The sequence below is a fragment of the Haliotis asinina genome, chromosome 1 (assembly GCF_037392515.1).
Source record: "Haliotis asinina isolate JCU_RB_2024 chromosome 1, JCU_Hal_asi_v2, whole genome shotgun sequence".
NCBI classification, from domain to species: Eukaryota; Metazoa; Mollusca; class Gastropoda; order Lepetellida; family Haliotidae; genus Haliotis; species Haliotis asinina.
This window is the reverse complement of record NC_090280.1, coordinates 95,749,613-95,771,384: the sequence shown is the minus strand read 5'-3', so window position 1 is coordinate 95,771,384 and position 21,772 is coordinate 95,749,613. Positions and strand designations below refer to the sequence as shown.

At 39.7% G+C, this 21,772-nt stretch overlaps 2 protein-coding genes across 3 annotated transcripts; one reads left to right on the top strand and one right to left on the bottom strand.

Annotated features, from left to right (window-relative positions):
- Positions 1 to 869: 869 nt before the first annotated feature.
- Positions 870 to 10,157, bottom strand: LOC137255810 (N-lysine methyltransferase setd6-like). Its single transcript, XM_067793357.1, has 11 exons — positions 9,950 to 10,157; positions 9,387 to 9,531; positions 8,032 to 8,179; positions 7,332 to 7,460; positions 4,888 to 5,122; positions 4,453 to 4,551; positions 3,623 to 3,721; positions 2,473 to 2,550; positions 1,999 to 2,098; positions 1,570 to 1,615; positions 870 to 1,049 (listed from the first exon to the last, which is right to left on the bottom strand). The coding sequence occupies exons 1-11, from the start codon at positions 10,148 to 10,150 to the stop codon at positions 896 to 898; spliced, it is 1,434 nt and encodes a 477-aa protein (XP_067649458.1). The 5' UTR covers positions 10,151 to 10,157; the 3' UTR covers positions 870 to 895.
- On the top strand, positions 10,102 to 21,572 carry LOC137255814 (ketosamine-3-kinase-like). Of its 2 annotated transcripts, XM_067793370.1 has the most exons (9): positions 10,102 to 10,289; positions 11,184 to 11,355; positions 12,148 to 12,231; positions 12,724 to 12,824; positions 13,532 to 13,691; positions 15,394 to 15,444; positions 15,907 to 16,048; positions 17,635 to 17,809; positions 19,898 to 21,572. In XM_067793370.1, the coding sequence occupies exons 2-9, from the start codon at positions 11,215 to 11,217 to the stop codon at positions 19,974 to 19,976; spliced, it is 933 nt and encodes a 310-aa protein (XP_067649471.1). In that variant the 5' UTR covers positions 10,102 to 10,289; positions 11,184 to 11,214; the 3' UTR covers positions 19,977 to 21,572. The 2 variants fall into 2 exon arrangements, with proteins under 2 accessions (XP_067649471.1, XP_067649478.1); XM_067793377.1 differs by lacking the exon at positions 10,102 to 10,289 and having other exon boundaries at positions 11,167 to 11,355.
- Positions 21,573 to 21,772: the final 200 nt, after the last annotated feature.

The following is a 21,772-nucleotide window of genomic DNA, read 5'->3' as shown; positions in this document are numbered from 1 at the left end:
CTGAAAGCAAGCACTTATCTGGGTCTGAATCAAATGTATACACATCGCTGCCATATAGCTAGAATATTGGAAGGTGCGCCCTTGAACAAACAACAAAATTAATTATGGTTAGATTCTGCTTGCATCTAAAGTGCACTGCATTTTTCACAGCTGTCAAAAATAGAAAAGAAACATGCCAGAAAATCCTGTGATCAACATCAAGAGCATCAGTCGAGGCAAATGGTAAACGAAGTGTCAACCTGACCACTCAATCCCATTTGTCACCTTTTTCGCCAAGCATGGGTTGCTGAAGACAAATTCTAAACCAGATGTAACCATTCATGAAAATGACCAATGTCTCAAACAAAAATAATCTGTTATAAGAGGATTTGTAATGTAACTGTTGCCCACTGGTGTTGAGATCCGTGGAGTGGGTATTAGGACCAGGACACTGATCATTAGTTTATAATCTCTATGCCTTTGCACATAAGATTACCTTGCACCCATTAATAAATTCACCACTATAAAGCAGCATGCTGATAATGTAAGGGCAAATACTCTATCTTCCTTTTTACAGATGTTTGGCCAAAGATTCAGGTGAATATGAGGAGAAAATACGAAAAAAATTCTAAAATTTCATCAAGAGTGACTGACTTTGGTTTTATGCAGTTATTAGAAATGTTCCAACAATATCACATCTGAAAGACTCCACAAATGGGCTGTACACATTTTGTCTCTTTGGGAATCAAACTCTGGTCTTAGGTGTGACAAGTGAAGACTTGAACCACTAGACTCTTCCACAGCTCAAATGCTCAAACCATGTTGTTGAAGCTTGGCTGCCAAGTCATGAAGTACTTACTGACAAACAAAAATGTCAGAGACACTGAATATCTACATAAGATCATTTTATTCTACATTATGTACAACACTCAATTATTTTCTGTACAAGTTTCATCTGACCATGGCGGGTCAACAAGGCAAACCGGTGTATTGTGGGTAATGATGACACTTCCGTCTTTTCGTTCTCTTCAAGGGTTGTTGGGTAACGCTTCAAGCAGGCACGTGCACAACTGAAATAAGGACAGATTTTCTTAAAATTTTACTGACAGGACAAGACTAACACACTGTACACAACTGAAATAAGAATCACTGTGGCTTATCTTTGACTAAGTCTATTAGATACCCACAAAAGGCAACTATGCTTGTCGTAGGAGGCGACTAACGGGATCGAGTGGTCAGGCTTGCTGACTTGGTTGACACATGTCATCGGTTCCCAAGTGTGCAGATCGATGCTCATGTTGATCACTGGATTGTCTGGTCCAGACTCGATTATTTACAGACTGCTGCCATATAGCAGTAATATTGCTGAGTGCAGCGTAAACTAAACTCACTCACTCACTCTATTAGATACAACATTACAAAGGGGAAGTATCTGTCAGAATCTCACAGAGACTTTATCTCTATTTTGAAGTACAGAATATAGCTCATAGAAAATGTAATCAAACAAAATAGTTGGGGCCAATGTTCATGCATCCTTATCTCCAGACTACTAAAGTATAATATATAAATATATAGAAATAAATCACATACCTCGATAAAATGGTCTTCCAGCTTTCTGGAAGGGTTTTCATTTTTTCTGAAAGTATAATTGATTCATACAGTTCCTTACTGCCCATCTTGATTAGATGTTCTGATTGCAAATAGCATCTGACTTATGGAACAGGCTGTTTGATTGGTTCTTGTAGACAAGCTCCTAACCCATCCGTCAGGTAACTGACAGTGATGTCTGGAGTTTCACTTACTGAGTGTAAGCGTATGGAAAACGTATTAAATCAACATACGTGACATAAATTCATTCTCCAGGATAAGCAATCAAAACAATAAGAGATAACTGATCACACTGCATCACTGTTGAGCCATTTGTATCAAGAAAATGTTGGGGTTTTTGTAAGTAAACCTCAAAAATACTTTTCAACAATAAGAATGAACACTGTTTACAAATGGCTCAAACACACATACCAAATGAAAGAGATTCATCATCCTCATCATCACTGTCATCGTCACTCCATCCATCTTTCTCCTGGTATTCCTTGAACGTTGGCTCTGTCATTGACAATACCTTTAACACAACAAAGTGACATGCATCAATGTTTTTCTCGTTTTGCACACTGAAGACTCCTAATTCATAAAGCATTTGTAGCATTAAGACCTGTAATAATAGTTTATCATAGGTTTGTGAATGTTGTAGCACTATGAACCTTGTCTGGACTTGGACCCAGGTCCTCTACTCCTACAAACAATAATCACAGTTAAGAGTTGTACCTTGACGCTTTTTTGACCAAAGTGAACCTGACATATTTGCTTGATCTTGATACTAACATCTCATTCAATTCAAGACTTGAGCAATAATCATTATATAACCATATCTAATGTATACAAGATATATACAACACCTTTTGTTTTCACCAAAGCTAATCAACATGGTGTACCCACCTTTAGTGTGCTGTAGAGCTCTTCCTCGGTGAGAATGCCATCAACGCCCACCACAAAAACATCGTCTGACGCTAGGTCCTGCAGACAAACATAGACACACACAGCAACACATGAACACGGTTTGACTGTGTGGACAACGTGCATGATGTAATGGCCTAATGTAACTCTGTGGTAAATTCTGTGGGAAGGAACCATACATAATGCATGGCTAGGGGGTGGTGATGATTGCCCCTAAAATCAACATTTATGTACAAAATGTACCTGACTGAATGGCCCCTACCCTCCCCTCTTTCTCAAATCTTCTAAGCATGTACAATTACTGACCAATCCCCACCCACCCTCCCCAACACACCCAAGTATGTGTACACAAAATTTATTACCCCCCTACCACCCCAGAACAAAATTATCATCAGCCCCGTTCATAACTTATGAACGGTCCCAAAATTCATTTTCATCCGTGTACACTCTTAGACAACAGGAACCAACAAGCCTTCTTTACCCTTAAGATCCACTCGACAATATTACAAACATTGAGAATGAAACCTGACCATATCATTATAATTTTACCTTTATTATAAATGGGGAGAATCAGTAGTTGAGTTTAAATGAGACTACAGCTTGATGGACAGTGGAAGCTACTACACGGAGATTATACATCCAGGCTATGTATTATTTAGGAAACGAGACCATTGATTGACAATCAGGAGTAGGTCTGGGAGAACTGTGTAACCCCACCCCCTAACCCTCAAGGTTATCCATTTCCAGACACCTACACTAGATCCTGGACCCATTCTTGTGTTTCTTCTGATTCTAAACTATCTGTTCTTGGTTTTCTTTATCAGTTTACTAAAATCTTGAGTCAATATGTGCACGGAAAAGGGAACTTGTGTTACACAGAACCGAAGCTACATTGAGACATTCTTTACATCTAAATGATCTTTGAGGACTTTCTTTTCTGTGTCAATCACTTTTTCAAAACTGATAATAATCAGCAAGGTAGAGGTGGTTTGCTACTGGATATTAGTCCTTGAGCATAGCCCATCAGATTGACAAATGGAAATCAAAGGTTGGTAATTTGTTAGATATGGGTGTAAGCACTGATGATATAGAGATTGCCAGCAAGCTAATGTCAGGAAGGAGCACATCTCACCATGGCCTGCAAGAAAGCCCACTTGTCCTGCAGAAGCTGGGGGGTGTTGTAATCGAGTTGTTTAGCTGCATCTAGCACCAGTCGCAGGGGGATATCAACCTGTACAATAAGATAGGGGACGTTGTAATGTTGATGCAAGGTATCTCACTGTGTAAGTTTAAAGATTAAGGACAACTTGGGTTTTCATGTCACACTACTGCAAAGCCACATATATGATGTTTATTTCGTTTGTTTGTTGTTAACCTCTGAACTCAGCAATAATTCACCTAAATAGCACAAGTCTGGAAATAATAGTGTCTGGACCAGACAATCCAGGGATCAATATCATGAGCATCGATCTACACAAATGGAATACAATGACCTGTGTCAATCAAGTCAACAAGCCTTAATACGTCATCAATAAGTCACCTTTTATGACAAGCAAAGGTATACTGAAGATCAGTTCTAAACTGCATCTTCATGGGTCCCACACTTGCAAAAATTTCTGAGTTTGTTGTAGACTGCTTGAATCAGCTCAGATTAATGCCAGTTTTACACTGCCATAGCACTCAGATACCATACCACTGTTATTAGATTGTCGTAAGTTAATGTTAATGTATGGCATAGCACTAAGAGAGCTTAAAAAATCTAGGCCTTGGATGTTAACAATTTACCGACTCCAACCCAACCTGTCACTGTTTTAAACCATTGATGTCGATCACATGGCAGGTAAACCGCTTTTGTTTTCCATACCCAGGGAATCAAAACATAAACATTCCAGTTTCTGAGTAACAAAACTGACACTAGAAAATCATCAGTTACAGTGAACAATGGTGAAGTATGGTACTCACAGTGTCATAGTGGTTATTGGGATAGGGTTCAGCAAAGCCATACATATGAAGAAGATGCCAGTTGGCCACTTGACCGTAAGTGTTGAACACTTCCTCACCCTGGAAACATTGGCAAACAGTTATCAATATGTATGACAATAGTGTTAGTGGAATGTATTCAAATGAAATATAAACTTGAATTTCAATGATAACTACTGCAATAAATCCTTTGGATTTTTCACTTCCAACACTTTCCCTCAAAATTCGAAATGATTTGGTTTTATGGTGAATATCATGTTTTTATTCATGTAGTTTGGTTAATACAATTAACCTGTGACAATACCTGAGAAATCAGATTCCAAATACGTCAATGGACTATCGTTGTTCAAAGATGTTCCAAATTAGTTTAAATAAATCAAATTCTTTTTTCTACCACACCAAGTATCATTTGTATACCATTTTGATATCATTAATAGCAACCATCTTCAAGCAGTCCTTTTCAAACTCCAGATTTGCGTTGTTCTTTGCCACATGATTTAAGATGTCAGCCATAGGAACCATCATGGGAGGGGAGGTAACAGTGTCAGCTTCGTCTTCTTCTTCACCGTCCATTTTGACAGGCTCAGTGAAGCTGTAGGCCATAACAAACGCCACTATCTTCTTGTAGAACTCAATGTCATCATATACCGGCCTGCATTGATAAAGACGTTGAAAGATATAAAATCATTTGCCTGTTATGAGGAGAGATAAAATGTTTGTGGAACTCACTACCTAAAGCTGTGAAACAGCGTTGTTATCAGTAGTATTGCAAATAATGATTATTCATGTGGCACCTGTGAAAACACCCCTGCAGCAAACAGTATTAATATTGTGATAATTGGAAGAGAGATGACCTACTCATATGGAAAATTCTAAAACTGAGTACAACTGAGAACTTCATGCCCTCACTATAGAGGGCACCAACTCTAAAACTGAGTACAACTGAGAACTTCATGCCCTCACTATAGAGGGCACCAACTCAAGCTAAGTCCAGAGTACTAACACACCTGACACAGTGATTAATAACCTGTTTCAAAATTTGAATTTTCACTTGCGTGGAATCGATATGCCAATGATGTACTCAAAGCTATTGTAATAGACTCAAAATAAAAGCATTTACATTAACTTCATGTGTTGCGTTATTTTTATCAAAATGTATATACATCTGTGCATATATAAATCTTTTGGTTCAACAGACGTTCATTATGTTCACAATGAGTAGATGTCAGCTAGTAGTATTTTGTAGTAGGTGTTTAATGCAGGTCTCTGAATGTTTTGGATCATTCCATTACCGGGTCATAGGGCAAGCAGGTTATTCTGTCTTTCTGTGAGTAATGTGATTTGTAATGACCACCTGGTTGATTGGGTTTGGCATATTTCAAATCATGGGTCATCAGCCATTTTCACTTATACAGCACTTGTCACCCTCACCCCAGGGCTCATCACTTGTCACCCTCACCCCAGTGCTCATCACTTGTCACCCCTATCTCTTGTGCACAGCATAACCAAATACTGAACACTCTACTTACAAGGTATCACAATCCTGTAGTATTGACGGGTGGGTTGCCTGTTAAAACACTCCCATGTCACCCACAGAAGTGTCCACTGATATCAATAGATATCTACCGACTGGGGAATAAATAAGTTCACCTCACACAAGGCGAGGCCAAAACGTTTTGAGAACTTCTCATATGTATAGGGTATTTCTCATCGCATTAAACTTTAGAAAGTATGTTTTTTAAACAGAAACTGATGACGTCTCAACAGAGAGTATCCTTGCCTGTTTTATTTGCTTAATGTTATGGTTGTGTCTCTTTCCAGCCTACAGGCATGTTGCAGTGGACTTTACAGTTGCAACTGATTACTAATTGATCACCGAGCACTGATTATCAATCTACATGTTGTCAGGAATATAAAACATTAATTAACATTACTCGCAGCCATTTCAACATCTTCTAAATACCAATATTCCTTGAAAAGGTCTTTCGCTTTGACTTTGAATCGATGAGTATGGTTTATACCTCTTTCAGGAACCGTTTCTAATTTATGGCTAGATAGGGTACGATGATCATTTTTATGGAGACACATGTACAATGTGATTGACTCCCCCCACCCCCCAACCCTAAATTTATGTTCAAAGTAAGTGACTCCCCATATACAAAATAATTGGTCACCACCCCCCACTTCCCATGTTTTTTTTAAAGCATATCTTTTTACTATTATTTTATGCACAAACCTAATGACAGTTCAATGACACAGGGCATAGAATGTTACTTAATATGCATTCATTGACTTTGAAATATGCAAGAGTCCTCTATCTAAAACTGAAAATCAATATTTTCAAGGTAGCCCTGATTAACAATTTGATTGATTGATAGATTGTTCCTTAATGCCACAGTCAACAACATTCCAGCAATATAGCCTCAGTCCACAAATAAGCAAGCCTGGACCAGGTAATCCTGTGTTCAACAGCATGAGCATTGTTCTATGCAAATGGGACATCATGTCAACCATGTCAGCAAGTCTGGACACCCAATCCTCTTACTTATTTCTTACGTCAAACATGGATATATACAAGTGTCATAACAGTAATCTTATGCAATTATCAAAGAAATGGTTGAGATTTTAATTCATTCATATGATTAATGCACCATTACTTACTGTTAACATACGTGTAATACTTCTGGCACTGATTAAAATGTTTGCTTCTTAAAAGGACCCCAGTCTGATTCCAACCATGGATGTAATATTTGAGGACCATTTCTAGTGTCCCATGTCAAACTAAAGATGGAATCAAGTGAAATCATACTCACTTACTATAATATTTCAACAGACCCAAAACTAACATGTACTTAACCTACCCAAACACATCTTTGTGTTTCTGGATGAAAGGCTGCACAAGCTTCTTGAAGTCATGTGTTATGTTAACAAGGTCACGGTCGACTGCCTCAATCACACCGGTGCCTTTCAGGAGCTCCTCACGTTCAGACCTGTACAAATGAGTATCAGCACATTACATATAATTCATATAGGCATTGATATAGAAGAACAACACGCCAAACAGAATCTCTAGCAATTAAACAAAACTATTTAAACATGAATATATCAGGGATGGCTACAGGAAAATCTACTTTTGGCTGAAAACCTAATATTGTGTCATAAACAAGATGGCATCACAAACAAGGTTTGAATGATTTGTCTGTTTCCTAATGCAGCACTCAGTAATATTCCAGTAATATGTAAATAGTCAAGTCTGTCCTTGACAGTCTAGTGATCAACATCAAGAGCACTGATCTACGCCTTGGCCTATATTTTCGAAGCTCTCTTAGCGCTAAGACAATCGTAAGTTGGTGTTACTGTATAGCAATCATAGCGCTAAGAGAGCTTAGAAAATATAGCCCCTGGAAATACAGTTACCAAATCAGTAAGCCTACCCACTTGTGACAGAATATTTGTCTTGAAACTGGCGTACACGAGTCTAGACAGAGCAGTGTGACATAAAGTACTACGTCACCACCCTTACATTAGCATGAGTGTGAGCTTTAAAGGATGATGACTCACTGAGACCAGAACATAGGAAGTGTCAGCTCCTTAAAGTCTGGGCAGACGTCCAGATATGACCTCCATTTTGATTGAGGGTTGTTGTATTCGTACATCAGAGCAATCAGGAGGGGAATCCAGCCACTGGAGCTCTGCAGCTCAGCTGATCCTGAAACACACAGTTCATGTCACAACAAAAATTAGTGATGCACATTAGTCTGTATTTCGTATATCAATAATAATTCATGTATTCCAAATTGTACCTCAATATTTTTCTTTCATGTTTTCTTATGAACCTGAACGCAGATTTTGCCAACATGGTGAAAAAGTGAAAAGCAATATGCCAATTTTTCTGAACATTTTGCCTGTGAAAATTCACCAATAACACAAAGTCTTGACACCAATGAAGACTGTCAGTAACATACACACATGTTCATGTTACCTGAATTTTTAGAGAGCATAGAGAGTGAGTTATGCAATATACCATCTTTGGAGCCTGGTGTCTTTGCTGTAAGAGTGGGAACTACAAGACCAAGCATGCAAGAGGAAAACTAACTTAGATAAATTGCATTTGTTTTGTGAATGTGTTCCAATTGTTGGCAAACTAAGTCAGATTCCTGATGGTGTTTAGTAGTCAGTAGAGTTTTTTACTTGGAACTGTTCTGATATTTATCTAAGTGTGATAAGCAAAATGTACACTATTTTGAAAAAATGACAAACATCTTCTTAAAAGAATATTTTTCACTTGGAACTGGTTTATTATTTAGCAAAATGTGATAACCTAAATAGAATATACATATAATCAAGCATAATAGCTTAACTCAATTTGCCTAGGCACCTAAGGGTCCTGTCGTTAGGCTATAAGTGACTTTGTAATGATGCATTGCTTTTTCACTTCACAGAAATTACCACTGAAAGGCTTCAGTGTAAGCAAATACATAATGAATTATCAAATCTGTAGTACTCATGAAGAAATATTCACATTCTTCACCCTAAATTCATGAATATATATCATTATTGTCTCAAAGTGTATTTAATGCAGTACTACTCTTTAGGTATGTAACAACAGTAACTGAACAAGACAAGAGAGTCTTTTCAGCTGAGACTGGGATATGAACCTAATCTGAAAAAGTTTTGTACGTATTGCATGTTAATGGAATTACAACAAATTAAAGAGATGCTAGAACTATTCAGGCTAGTAGAAAGTTTAATATCCATTCTTTTGATACCCAGTATTCGAATAAATTACTTATTCAAGTCCCATCCTCCATAGACATGTTGATGAATCCCTCCTATTGATGCTGTGAACATTGAATTAAGTTTTTTAATCAATTATATTATAAACTGAAAAGTTCATAATGCATACTGCTTTTTACCTTCTTCCAACAATTTGGCAATGCCACATGTGCTTGGTGTCAGTAACATTTGTCTGGGGATGATGAAGAGAGTTTCTCCCTTCTCAATGTCAGCTACAGCGACCATGCCATTCTGTGCACATGATCCTTCTTTACCAACTTTCACCTAAAACATAAACATGATGAGACATTAAAACTACAATTCTTACATAAACAAAGAACAGTAAAACACGAAACACCCCAGGTCTTATCGCTACGATACAATATGAAATGTGGCAAAACGCAAACTTGAGTTCATTTCGTACACCATTGATTTCAAGCCTTTTGTCTCGTTGAACGATTGACATAAAATCAATATATTGACAAATTCAGATATTACTTCAAAAACAGGTGACAAAACCAAACTGGCAAATCATACTGGAAGTTCATTTTCGACTTATTGAACTGACGTGAAAAGGAAAGCAACAGTGCATGAAATAATGCCTGAAAGAATCAAAGAAATTTGAATATCGTTTGTTTACTTTGTCTAAACAATGGTGACAATGTAAACAGCGATTCGTGATAATCAGTGCATGCATTTTCACCTTTTTCGAGACACAAAATCCGTTGTCATCACACCACTTTAGAAATAACAGCAGTTTTTCACTCTGGACGGAGTCAGTGGATGTTTTGGCCGGCACTTCGTCCTCTCCATCACCCACGTGTTTCCTGGTCGCCATGTTTTGATTTGTCGCAGTCGGTGCGCCGGCAGTTACCTCCCTTGCTACTTCCACAACGAGCTCCATCTCAGCCCTATATGTTTGTTCCTCTGTTGATAAGTGATAGAAATAACGCTATAAGGAGCATGTTTTCAGGGCGGCTGTAGAACGTAGCTTCGTCAGGTCCTACTTGCATCCGGATCAGATTGCGACAGCTTTGTCTTAGGTTGGTGTTTGCATGTTTTGGTCAGCTGATTTTTGTGTCTCTGAAAATGACAACAACTGTCATTAGGTGAGACCTTCACAGACAGAAGTTTTAACAAACGGGGAATGTAACGAAATGCTATGATACGATTTGTCGATGTTTTAGCTGTATTTAGAAAGGTTAATGTTAACATGTCACAACTGTCATATTCAATATATTGACATTAGATCTATTGTGATGTATGTTTCCAAGCTGAACAAAACGGCACCTGCCGTCCCTTCTCACGCCCTCAGTCATTGATCATTGGCGTACAAATAGGAAACCCACAAGACAGAACAGCAGATAATGTTGTTAACCTCGTCACCTTGTTAATTATAAAATATAACCTAAACCGTTGTCACATAAAATCACATCGTTTCACTCTTGTTATATATTTTAAAACTAACTATAGGTTCGACCCGTGAAGATCAGGTGTAGAATAGGCCCTGTTGTAAGTGGTGACTAATGGTATCAGCTAGATGGTCAGACTCACTGACTTTGTTGACACATGTCATCAGTTCATAGTTACGCAAATCGATGCTCATAATGTTGACCTCTGGATTATCTGGTCCAGACTCTATTACATACAGACTGCCACCATATAGCTGGAATATTGCTGAGTGTGGCGTAAAACTAAACTCACACGCTCAAGGTAAATATGGATGTTGGTTGACACGTCGTCATATCACTAGATCGATGCTCATGATGTTGGTCACTGGATTGTGTGATTTTGCATCAGTTACTTACAGACCAATGCCATGAAGCTGTAATGATGCAAAGTGTGGCATTGAGCAACAAACAAACAAACAAAAGAACTCCGACATTGAAATGTATTTATCAAGAAATTGCCTTATATAACCTCCGCATTCACTGAAGGGAGAGGAATTCCTGAGTGCCTGTGTTGGGTATGGAGGAGATGCTGAAACAGGAACTTGGCACCTCGGTGCTGAAGAGAACCAGAATGGGCGGGGGAGGTTGCATCAGTGAGGGCGTGGCATATGAGACTGATGAGGGTCTAGTCTTCGTCAAGATGAACCGTGAATCAGAGGTGAATACAAAATATGCTTATTAGCTTACTTGCTTCAAAAATGTTGTGCAAAGGCTGCAATATGTAACTGATAATGCCAGATGAGAAAGGTCCCTGATTGTCAATAACTGACTATTATAGTAAGCTGATTGACAAACCAATGTTTTGCAACTTAAATGACTGTCACAACAATGCATTCTGTCACCTACACTGACAATTAGTTTTATGGCGCATTGGGCTTGTCTCTCCTCTTTGGCAAGTCACATCCTTTTGGCATGTCACATCCTTTTGGCATGTCACTCCCATTTTGCAGGTCACACCAGTATGCAGGCCTCTCCTTTTGTCAAGTCAAACCTTTTAACAGGTCACTCAATTTCATGTTGGAGGTGACACCCTATCATGGGCTGGTCACTCCTATGGGAAAATCACAACCTTTTGGTAGATCACCCCTAGTCATTTTGAAGTCAAAACCAATGGTAAGGTCATTCCTGTTTAGCAAGTCACACCCTTTGATAGGTCACTCTGTTCGATAGGTATTTGGTAGGTCATACACTTTTGGCAGGTTACACCTGATTTGAAGGTCATTTCTTTTAGGCAAGTCACACCTGAAGGGGAGATCACTCCCATTGTGCAAGGTACATCACACTGGAACACCCAGTTGCCATCTGACTCTCACTTCATTTTGGACGTCACATCTGATGGGCAGATCACTACCTTTTTCTCATTTGGCTGGTCACATCATCTTGTAAGTGTTCCATCTGTCACACCTGAGACATCAGTCAGTGTGTCACTGTCAGGCACTTATTGTTCCAGGCACGGAAGATGTTTGATGGAGAGTTTGCAAGTCTTGTTGCTCTGTACAAAGCTGATGAAGTGAGAGTACCAAAGCCCATCAAGGTAAGAAGAGGCTCATGTTCCTCAGCAAGTTTTCAGGGATAAAATCTAAATGGTTTGTTATGGGTACACCCTTATGTTGCCCTTTGACCTTATACAGATCCCAAACTGTCTCGATAGTCCAGAGGATATACAATATGCCGGAGAGCAGGAGGCTGGTAGCCTCATCTAGTATGTTCAAACTAAAAGGAGACTTGATTTTTATTTTACCTTGTCCTTAGCATTAAGGCAGAGCCTGACACACACCAATATTAGTGCTTTGATCATCACAAAGTTTGTTAAAGTGAGGGAATTACTAATACATTTGAAATAAAACAGCTTTGAGCAATAGGGCCCTGACTCTGGTCCTCTAGGCGATCTCGTCCTTGCTGATATTGCCAAGAGTACTTCTTAAATTTCTCTGTCTTCTCACTGATGGAAAGTTCACCCACATTAAGACATATGCATGTGTTTGCCTTATGTTAAGGATTTTTAATTTGTATTACCATGTTTTAGGTGTTAACAAACCCTGAGGGTGGTGCCATATTGGTAATGGAGTATCTGGACATGCGCAATCTCTCCTCCTACTCAGCAGTGCTCGGCCAGCAACTAGCTAGGTAGGTCCTAGACAGACTCTGTCTCTACTTTGTGATGCTGAACTAACAATCCCATGAAGGTCTTTGTTAGAATTATCTCCAGTAACCCAATCTTGTCATAAGAGGCAACTAATGGGATTGGGTGGCCAGTCTTGCTGACTTGGTTGACACATGTCATTATATCCAAATTGGGCAGAGCGATGCTCATGTTGTCACTCGATTGTCTGGTCCAGACTAAATTATTTACAGGCCACCGACATATAGCTGGAACATTGCTGAGTGTGGCGTAAAATTGAACTTGGTCAAGATGGGCCATGTCTTGTATCAGAGCAGTTTTTAGCAATATTCGAGCAATATGGGACACCAGAAATGGGCTTCACATTGTGTCATGTGGGGAATCAAACATGAGTCTTCGCAGTGATGAGCCAGTGCTTAACTATTAGACACCCGACCGCTATTATATAGCTATTGAAGTGTTGTGAATACCAGATTACAGGTTGGATGTCATTATAAGTGGAAATCAGTTCAAATTGTATGCATATCTGACAAAATGGTGCGGAGAAATCATGCATATGTATCTGTATTCCCGAAACTAAAGCATTACTTTACCTTTTTCATTAGTGACTTCTTGCCTTGTAACCTAGCAACAGATGGTTTACCTGCTACAAAGATGAAATATTGATGCAGATGATGAATACTGACTATATTGTACATGTTTGTTGTTCCAGACTTCACCAACAGAATGCTGAGATAGGTCAGCGGATATTGAAGGAACAGCAATCTATACACAGAGACTCAGATCTCAACTACGTGGACAAGTTCGGGTTTGATGTGGAGACATGTTGTGGATATATTCCTCAGAATAACGCTTGGACAGATAGTTGGGTGGTGAGTAACACTTGGATAGACAGGTGGGTAGTGAGTGACACCTTGATAGACTAGTGGATGGTGAGTAACTTTTGGATACACAGGTGGGTGATGAGTAACACTTGGATAGACAGGTGAGTGGTGAGTAATGCTCAAATAGATAGCTGGGTGATGAGTAACCCTTGGATAGACAGGAGGGTAGTGAGGACACTTGGATAGACAGTTGAGTGGTAACACTTGGATAGACATGTGGATGGTGAGTAATGCTCGAATAGATAGCTGGGTGGTGAGTAACACTTGGATAGACAGGATGGTAGTGAGGACACTTGGATAGACAGGTGAGTGGTAACACTTGGATAGACAGGTGGGTGGTGAGTAACACTTGGATAGACTGGTGGGTGGTGAGTAATGCTCAAATAGATAGCTGGGTGGTGAGTAACCCTTGGATAGACAGGAGGGTAGTGAGGACACTTGGATAGACAGTTGAGTGGTAACACTTGGATAGACATGTGGATGGTGAGTAATGCTCGAATAGATAGCTGGGTGGTGAGTAGCACTTGGATAGACAGGATGGTAGTGAGGACACTTGGATAGACAGGTGAGTGGTAACACTTGGATAGACAGGTGGGTGGTGAGTAACACTTGGATAGACTGGTGGGTGGTGAGTAACACTTGGATAGACAGTTTGGTGGTGAGTAATGCTTGAATAGATAGCTTAGTGGTAACACTTGGATTGACAGGTGGGTGGTAACACTTGGATAGACATGTGGTGAGTAACACTTGTATAAACAGGTGGATGGTGAGTAATGCTCGAATGGATAGCTGGGTGATGATTAACACTTGGATAGACATGTAGGTCTTGAGTAATACTTGGATAGACATGTGGGTGGTGAGTAACGCTCGAATAGTTATCTGAGTGGTAACACTTGGATAGACGGGCGGGTGGTGAGTAATTCTCCAATAGATAGCTGGGTAGTGAGTAACACTTGGATAGACAAGTGGGTGGTGCATAACATTTAGAAAGACAGATGGGTGGTGAGAACACTTGGATAGACAGGTGGGTGGTGAGTAATGCTTGAATAGGCAGGTGGGTGATGAGTAACAGTTGTAGAGACAGGGGGATGGTGGATAGATATCTTGATAGTGGATGTCCTCCAAAAATGACTAAAGGAACATTTTGAAGTAAAACATTGAATACAAAACAGGCCATGTGTTGTTGATTCCATCTCTACTGAACTGTGCAGTTATCCTTTTGTCGGTTGTTTCATATTTTGTTGCATGAAAAATATTTCTGTAAGACATTGTAAAATCCATCCAGGATATCTCCAGTGGTCATGTTTCGGGGAACCAACACTTATCCCAGTGTTTCAGTGTTCTCATGATCAGAAATTACCTGCCCTTGATTTTCATCAAGTTTGGACCAACCAATGAAATTTTGTTGTAAGGGAAAGGATAGGGGAGGTAAATTGTATTACTTTGAAATCCCTTTCCATCAGAAAGACTTTTGAGAACTTTCTTTTATGTGACAATTTGTTTCTCAATATTTCATTTTTTTTATAGAATGCAATCATAATCATTTTTACTGTGACCTAGCAGCATAGCCAATTAAACAGACACAGAGAAATCAAGGGCAGGTAATCTGAGATTGTGAGAACCATGGAAATGAATGCTGGGGTAAGTGAAGGGTTGCCCAAATGTAAAACTAGTTTTTGTTTACTTTCAGCAATTTTATGCCCAGAAAATAGAAGAGCAAATCCAAAGGCTTGAATCTGAGGTGAGAAGTACTTGATAGTCAGAGTTGCAATTCTTTGATTAGCCAGTTGACCATCAGGACCGGCTTTAAAATTTACAGGCCTTGAATGAAATCTGCAGGCCCAAATTGTTACGGTCAAACCCCCCCAAAAAAGAGATTACCCTGTACAATTTTACGTTGTTTGATTCTGTCATTATATGAAATGACATCAAATTTCTGTAGAAAAAAATTAATTTCCTGAAAAGAAAATTACTGAAGGCCACAGGGCCTGCAAATATTTGACGGCCCAATACAATAACAACCCGCGCAGGGCCTCTGGGTCGGCAGTTATTTTGAACTCTGTTGATAGTTTGATGTGAGGGAGGTATAAGTCAAAACTCTTTCATTATTAATAATGACACATTTTATGGAAGAAATAGTCTTTGATTTTTCTAGCCCTTTTCATATGAGCATCCTAATGATGTCCTTCTTGATTGTTTTCAGTATAGAGACAAAGGTGCTCGTGAACTGTGGTCACAGATTCTTCCCAGCATGCCAAAGTTGTTCGACGGCCTTGACATTCAGCCTGCTTTGCTGCATGGGGATCTGTGGGCTGGAAATGTCGGGCAACTGTCAGACAGACCAGGTACATTTTGTAACTGGACTGAACATACTTGTGTCAGGTGTATGCATCATGCGCCATTCAAAAAAGTTTACAACTACCCAGTTCATTCCCATTACTGCAGTCTGTCCTGTCATGGAGGCCAGTGCTTGTCTAGTCACCCAGAGTGACATTATTTGCTGTGCAGAATTGTGTCCCTTAGACACAAACCTTTGCTGGTCAGAATCAGTTTGGCCTTTCTACACTCATTAAACTGGTACATCATGATATATACTACTGACAAGAAATAAGGGAACTAATGAAATAATAGCGAATTTGAAACTGCTTTAAATATCCACTAAATCAATTTTCGGCGTCAAGTTCAATATCTGGTGTGTCCACCATGTTGGGCAACACATTCACAGCACCTTGATGGCATGCTGTTAATCAATTTCCGGATGGTTGCCCGTGGTATTGCCCGCCATTCCTCTTGGAGAGCTGCACCAAGCTGGGCCAGGTTGGCGGGTCCCTGGCGTACACCCTTCGACCAAGAACGTCCCAGAGATGTTCAATCGGGGACAGGTCTGGGGACTTAGAGGGCCAGTCCAATGTCTGGGTACCTTCTTGTCGGAGATAAGCGGAGACAATTCGGGCCCGATGTGGTCTGGCATCATCATCTTGGAATACAAAATTTCGGCCGATAACTCTAGCCAATGAAGCCACAACAGGACGCAATATTTGGTCAACGTATCGATGACCAGTCATGGCTCCGTTAATGATGACCAAATCTGATCGTCTGTCATGTGTAATCCCACCACACACCATGACACTATCACCTCCATATCGATCATGGTCAAGAATTGCTGCTCTGGCATATCACTCCCCGCTCCGACGCCAACAACGTTTTCTGCCATCTGTGAATCGTAGGCAAAACCTTGACTCATCAGAGAACATGGTGTAACGCCAGTGGCGCATAGCCCGTCCCTGATGCTGCCTAGCCTATGCCAATCTTTGGCGCTTATGGTGAGCTGAAAGGGTGACACCCTTAAAAGGCCGTCTTGCTTTCAGACGAGCTTGATAGAGTCGGTTTTGAACGGTTGAGGTTGTAATGCGTCTTCCAGTGAGTGTGCGGAATTCTCTATTGATGGCAGGGGCCGATTTAAACCTATCGCGTAGAGCAATTAACGTAATGAGACGATCCTGTCGTGGTGTCGTTGATTTTGGTCTACCACGCCCAGGTCTCGTTGCAACCCCACCCGTTTGATGGTACTTATCCCACAGGCGTGAAATTACACTCACTCACTCACTCACTCACTCACTCACTCACTCACTCACTCACTCACTCACTCACTCACTCACTCACTCACTCACTCACTCACTCATTCATATATATTTACTTTGACATTGCATTCATTGCAAAAATGTGAATTTAAGCTTCGAAGAACTTTATTTCTACTCTGTCCTGTTATCCATGAGATAAGTTCAGTTCCGCAAACTGTCAATTTGGTTTTGACCACAGTAACATAGATTTTAATGTCTACTTTCACAATTTGCATGAGTGACATCTTCAAGCTGTATGTCAGCCACTTTACAGGTCCACATGAATGATTGTGTGTCTGCTTTCTCTCCAGTGATCTTTGACCCCTGCAGTTTCTATGGACATGCAGAATTTGACCTGGGAATTGCCAACATGTTTGGAGGTTTTAATTCAGCATTTTTCAACAACTACTTCAATGTCCTGCCCAAACAGCCAGGCTACGAGACAAGACTACAGCTGTATCTACTCTTCCATAAACTGAACCACTGGTACGTTCACGTTCACTTTTAAAACCTCAACTGCGTTTACTTTAACTTCCTAGTTTCATAACCTCAACCATCTCTGGTTAGAATTTGTCTTCAGCAACCTTAGCTTGTCATAAGTGGCGATTATCAGGATCGGGTAGTCAGACCTGCATGTATGTTTGGTTAGCACATGTTAGTCTATGAAATAAGGCTCATCCAACCACCCAAGACAGTCTAGATTTATGACGGAAAGTCTAAATTTACAGCTAGCCAGCCCGGTGATCTAGTGAAAACTAGCCGACCTGATGATCTGGTGAAACTTTTAAATGACATGTTCCATACAATGTATATATGCCAAATTGAGCGTTATGTTTCGACTTGACATTAGTTGACAATTACTGTTTGAACATTGACCTATCGTACCACTGTGTTGATATATATTATCGGTGAAACCTTCCAATGCATAGAGTTCTGCAAACTTGGAGACGGATTTCTTTGAAACATACTGTTGTGAATAGACTGTTATACCGAAAATACATGTCTCAGGTGTCAAAATCAATGTATTATTCATTGTTGCTGAAAACAGATATTTTCTTTGGATTGTCCGGTCTTTTTTAATCCAATTTGGTGTCTGTCTGGGATTTGGGCTTATTTCATACACTGCGCATGTCCTTGTATCCCAACTGAATAAATAGATGCTGACAATGTTGAACACTTGATTGTCTGGTCCAGACTCAATTGTTTACAGACTGCTGCTACATAAGGTGGAATATTGCTGAATGTGACATTAAACACAAGGATGTGAGTGAGTGAATGAGCGAGTTAAATGTACGCCACTTTCAGCAATATTCCATCAATATCATGGGGGACACCAGAAATGGGCATCACACATTGTGCCCATGCGGAGAATCAAACCTGGGCCTCAGTGTGACAAGCACTTTCACCACTATGACCACCCTTTTAACAACAAACAAACTAACGTAATCTCAACCACACTGCTCGGTTTGTGATGCCGTGAGGACCTAGACTGGGAGAGCTTCAAAAGCACTCAACTACTTGTAGTATGCCTCAGCTAAATTGCATCAGTGATTGATTGTGTTTCCTGCATAATAGGTTTACAAAGTTATTCATTGCATCAACCACTCTTTACCAAACTGGTTTATTCAGTGGAACAATCCTTCTCAATAAAGTAAACAGCATACAGTGTGTAAGCATGTGACTGAGGAAGTAAGTGAGGTAGGTACAATGTGCAAAGCCCATTTCTCGCATCCTTGAAATCTCCAGGGTATACGCTCCGATAAGTCTCCACTATACCCTGGACGCATCTACGGCTCTGCCAGATAAATGTATTACCTCCCTTTGCTGGCTCCGCCTTCTCACACTAGCCAATCAGCTAGGCTGCCGTTATAACAGAGCTTGCCAGTGTCAACAAAGGTAGCGGTCGCAACTGCAAAGGTTTGCCCACATTTTTAGGGAAATCATACAAACAAATTGACAGGTCCGAAACTTTAAAACAACATATGCAAGAACGCCTTCTACCTCTTCCAGAGAACCTCTGCATGGTTTCTGTTGCCAAGTATAATCGGTTAGATAATTCGAAAAACGAAAGTGAGTTGTAATTGGTTCACTTAACTTCCCAGCGTAGACACCTGACTGGATGAAAAGACAGTCAAGGGAGGTAATAAATTTATCTGGCAGAGCCGTAGATGCGTTCAGGGTATAGTGGAGACTTACCGTAACGTATACCCTGGAGATATCGAGGATGATTTCTCGAAGCCCATGAGATTTCTGGAATATTCCTAAACCAAACTAAAACTAAATTCTTCAATGTGCACTCTACTTTCTGCTCAGTTCCTATTCGTTTCTTACTACTCCACAAATGTTTTAGTGCAAATTATTTTCCAAGTCAGGAGTTATTTTACATCATTTTCACATCAGTTTATACTTCCATGTTAACAAATGTCTATGACAGCACACTTCACCGAAACATCACACAAGAACCAGATTTATCAATTACCCTTGCAAACAAACTAGAGGGATTTGCTCAAGGGGAGTAACTCTGTACACCCTAACTTGTCTTAGGGTTATTTTTTTCTGTTCTCTTTGATGCAGGAATCATTTTGGAAGCAGTTACAGAGGTTCCTCCATGGGAATACTCAAACACTTAGTCAAAGAGTTGCAGAAACGTTGAGGTGTGAACCAGTCTACAGTCTCAAAGACTTGCAGGCATGTTGAAGTGCTATCCAGCCAAAGACGTTTTTTGTTTTAAATTGTGAGGATTTTGTGCCATAGAGCATTAATTTGAATTATATTTTATTTATAGTTCTTATTCATTGTTTTGTGAACTTGATAATCTACTGCTAATAGTCACTAATGCCTACCTCCATTTATTTTACTTAATTTTATTGTAACTGGCTGATGAGAATTGTTGAGACATTAACTTTGCTTTGTTGAAGACTGTCATTTATTTGCATGTTGTTAGTATTGAAGTATCTGTCTGACAGTGTACGAGATATTTGTGTAAGTATATACAATGGAGGCATATTACTGACACAGTCTAAAATATACATTTATGTTAATGATGCTTACATCTTGGTAGAAAATACTTTTATCTTTATAGATGAAATTTACATCTATGTAGCCAATGGTCTCTGCTCATATGTTATGATGTCCTAAGCATATCATTGTCTTGAAAAAAATAGGAACACCATATACAGTAGCATGTGTGAGGTTGATAGTGGTGTATGTCTGCTTAGGTGGTGTCCTCGGTGTGTCTCGTGTGGTGTGTGTGTTGGTGCTTGAATATGTGTATATGCATGCATGTTAGATGTGTGTGTTTGCACTAATCATAAAAATTTAGGAGTCATCATGACTCCCTGGTGTCGGGAGAGGGAGTCATGGACATGTTTTGGGAGTCAACTTCAGTATGGAACTTTCATCAAGACATCAACTGTGATTGTTTAATAATGATAAAAAAACAAGGTAAAGCAGATCAGGTAACTGGCAAATAGTAAACCAAGTTGTTTTAAACAACAACAAATTACAAGCTTTGGTTATCTGACGTTAGGGCCCAGTTAGAATTGTGCAAGCAATGATGCAAGCTTCTAAATTCACTGTGCATTTAAAATAATTTGTGCGTGAAATATGCAGGTTTTCTGCATCAGGGCAAACACTTGTGCATGCATGCATATTAGGTGTGTGCATGTATGAGAACTTGGATGTATATGTGTATGGATGCATTTGTTTGTCATGTTCATGCGTAGATGTATGTGCAGGATTACTTGTGAAGCCAGTAATCATCATTGCTATGATTTCTTGTCAGATTTATACCTCGGACATCAAATGTCTCTTGTGGCCTGCTGCAAGACTTTTTAGTTGTGAGAAAGCTGTGATCCACTCTAGGCAAAGAAAATATGTACGAAAACAACCTTTTAATCTCTATTTATTGCAATTGTTAACTTTACTGACCTTTCAGTAATAGTTTATGTAGCTTGACTACCAAGCCATGTATATATCACCGGTACCTGAATCCTTCCTTCTGTGACTACCACTTGGACTAGTCTTGTTGATTTGGTGCCTGATTGTTGACTTGTCAATCCCTTGGTATATTCTGTGACACCCAAGCATTCTCCAGCTGTTGGAGTCTTTATGATGTGATGTGTTTAATTACAGCAATTTATAAGTTATACTTAAAGTGTCCTGGCATTGTGTTTGTATTGTTATTGTTGACACTGTGTATTTGATGGTATTATGTTGTTATTTTGAATAAATCAAAATTGAAGGGAAACAATTCTTGTTACCTTCTTACAGTGTGTGGCCGTAGGAGGCCCAGTCATGATAAATTGTTATATGTATATACACATCTCTCTCTCTTTCTTCTATGTGCGTGAGAGAGAGAGAGATAGAGAATAAATAATGGAATCCGGACCAGCCCAGACAGGCTATTTCAGGAACCCATGCTTGTCGTCACGGGCGACTAACAGATCA

Excerpts from the sequence above, each read along its gene's own strand:
- LOC137255810 (XM_067793357.1), bottom strand. The coding sequence starts at position 10,150 with ATGGAGCTCGTTGTGGAAGTAGCAAGGGAGGTAACTGCCGGCGCACCG. Across the intron at positions 8,180-9,386 it reads TGCCAAATTGTTGGAAGAAG|GATCAGCTGAGCTGCAGAGC; the intron begins GTAAAAAGCAGT and ends TGTGTGTTTCAG. Across the intron at positions 4,552-4,887 it reads CTATTAATGATATCAAAATG|GGTGAGGAAGTGTTCAACAC; the intron begins GTATACAAATGA and ends CAATGTTTCCAG.
- LOC137255814 (XM_067793370.1), top strand. The coding sequence starts at position 11,215 with ATGGAGGAGATGCTGAAACAGGAACTTGGCACCTCGGTGCTGAAGAGA. Across the intron at positions 13,692-15,393 it reads CTTGGACAGATAGTTGGGTG|CAATTTTATGCCCAGAAAAT; the intron begins GTGAGTAACACT and ends GTTTACTTTCAG. Across the intron at positions 15,445-15,906 it reads TCCAAAGGCTTGAATCTGAG|TATAGAGACAAAGGTGCTCG; the intron begins GTGAGAAGTACT and ends GATTGTTTTCAG.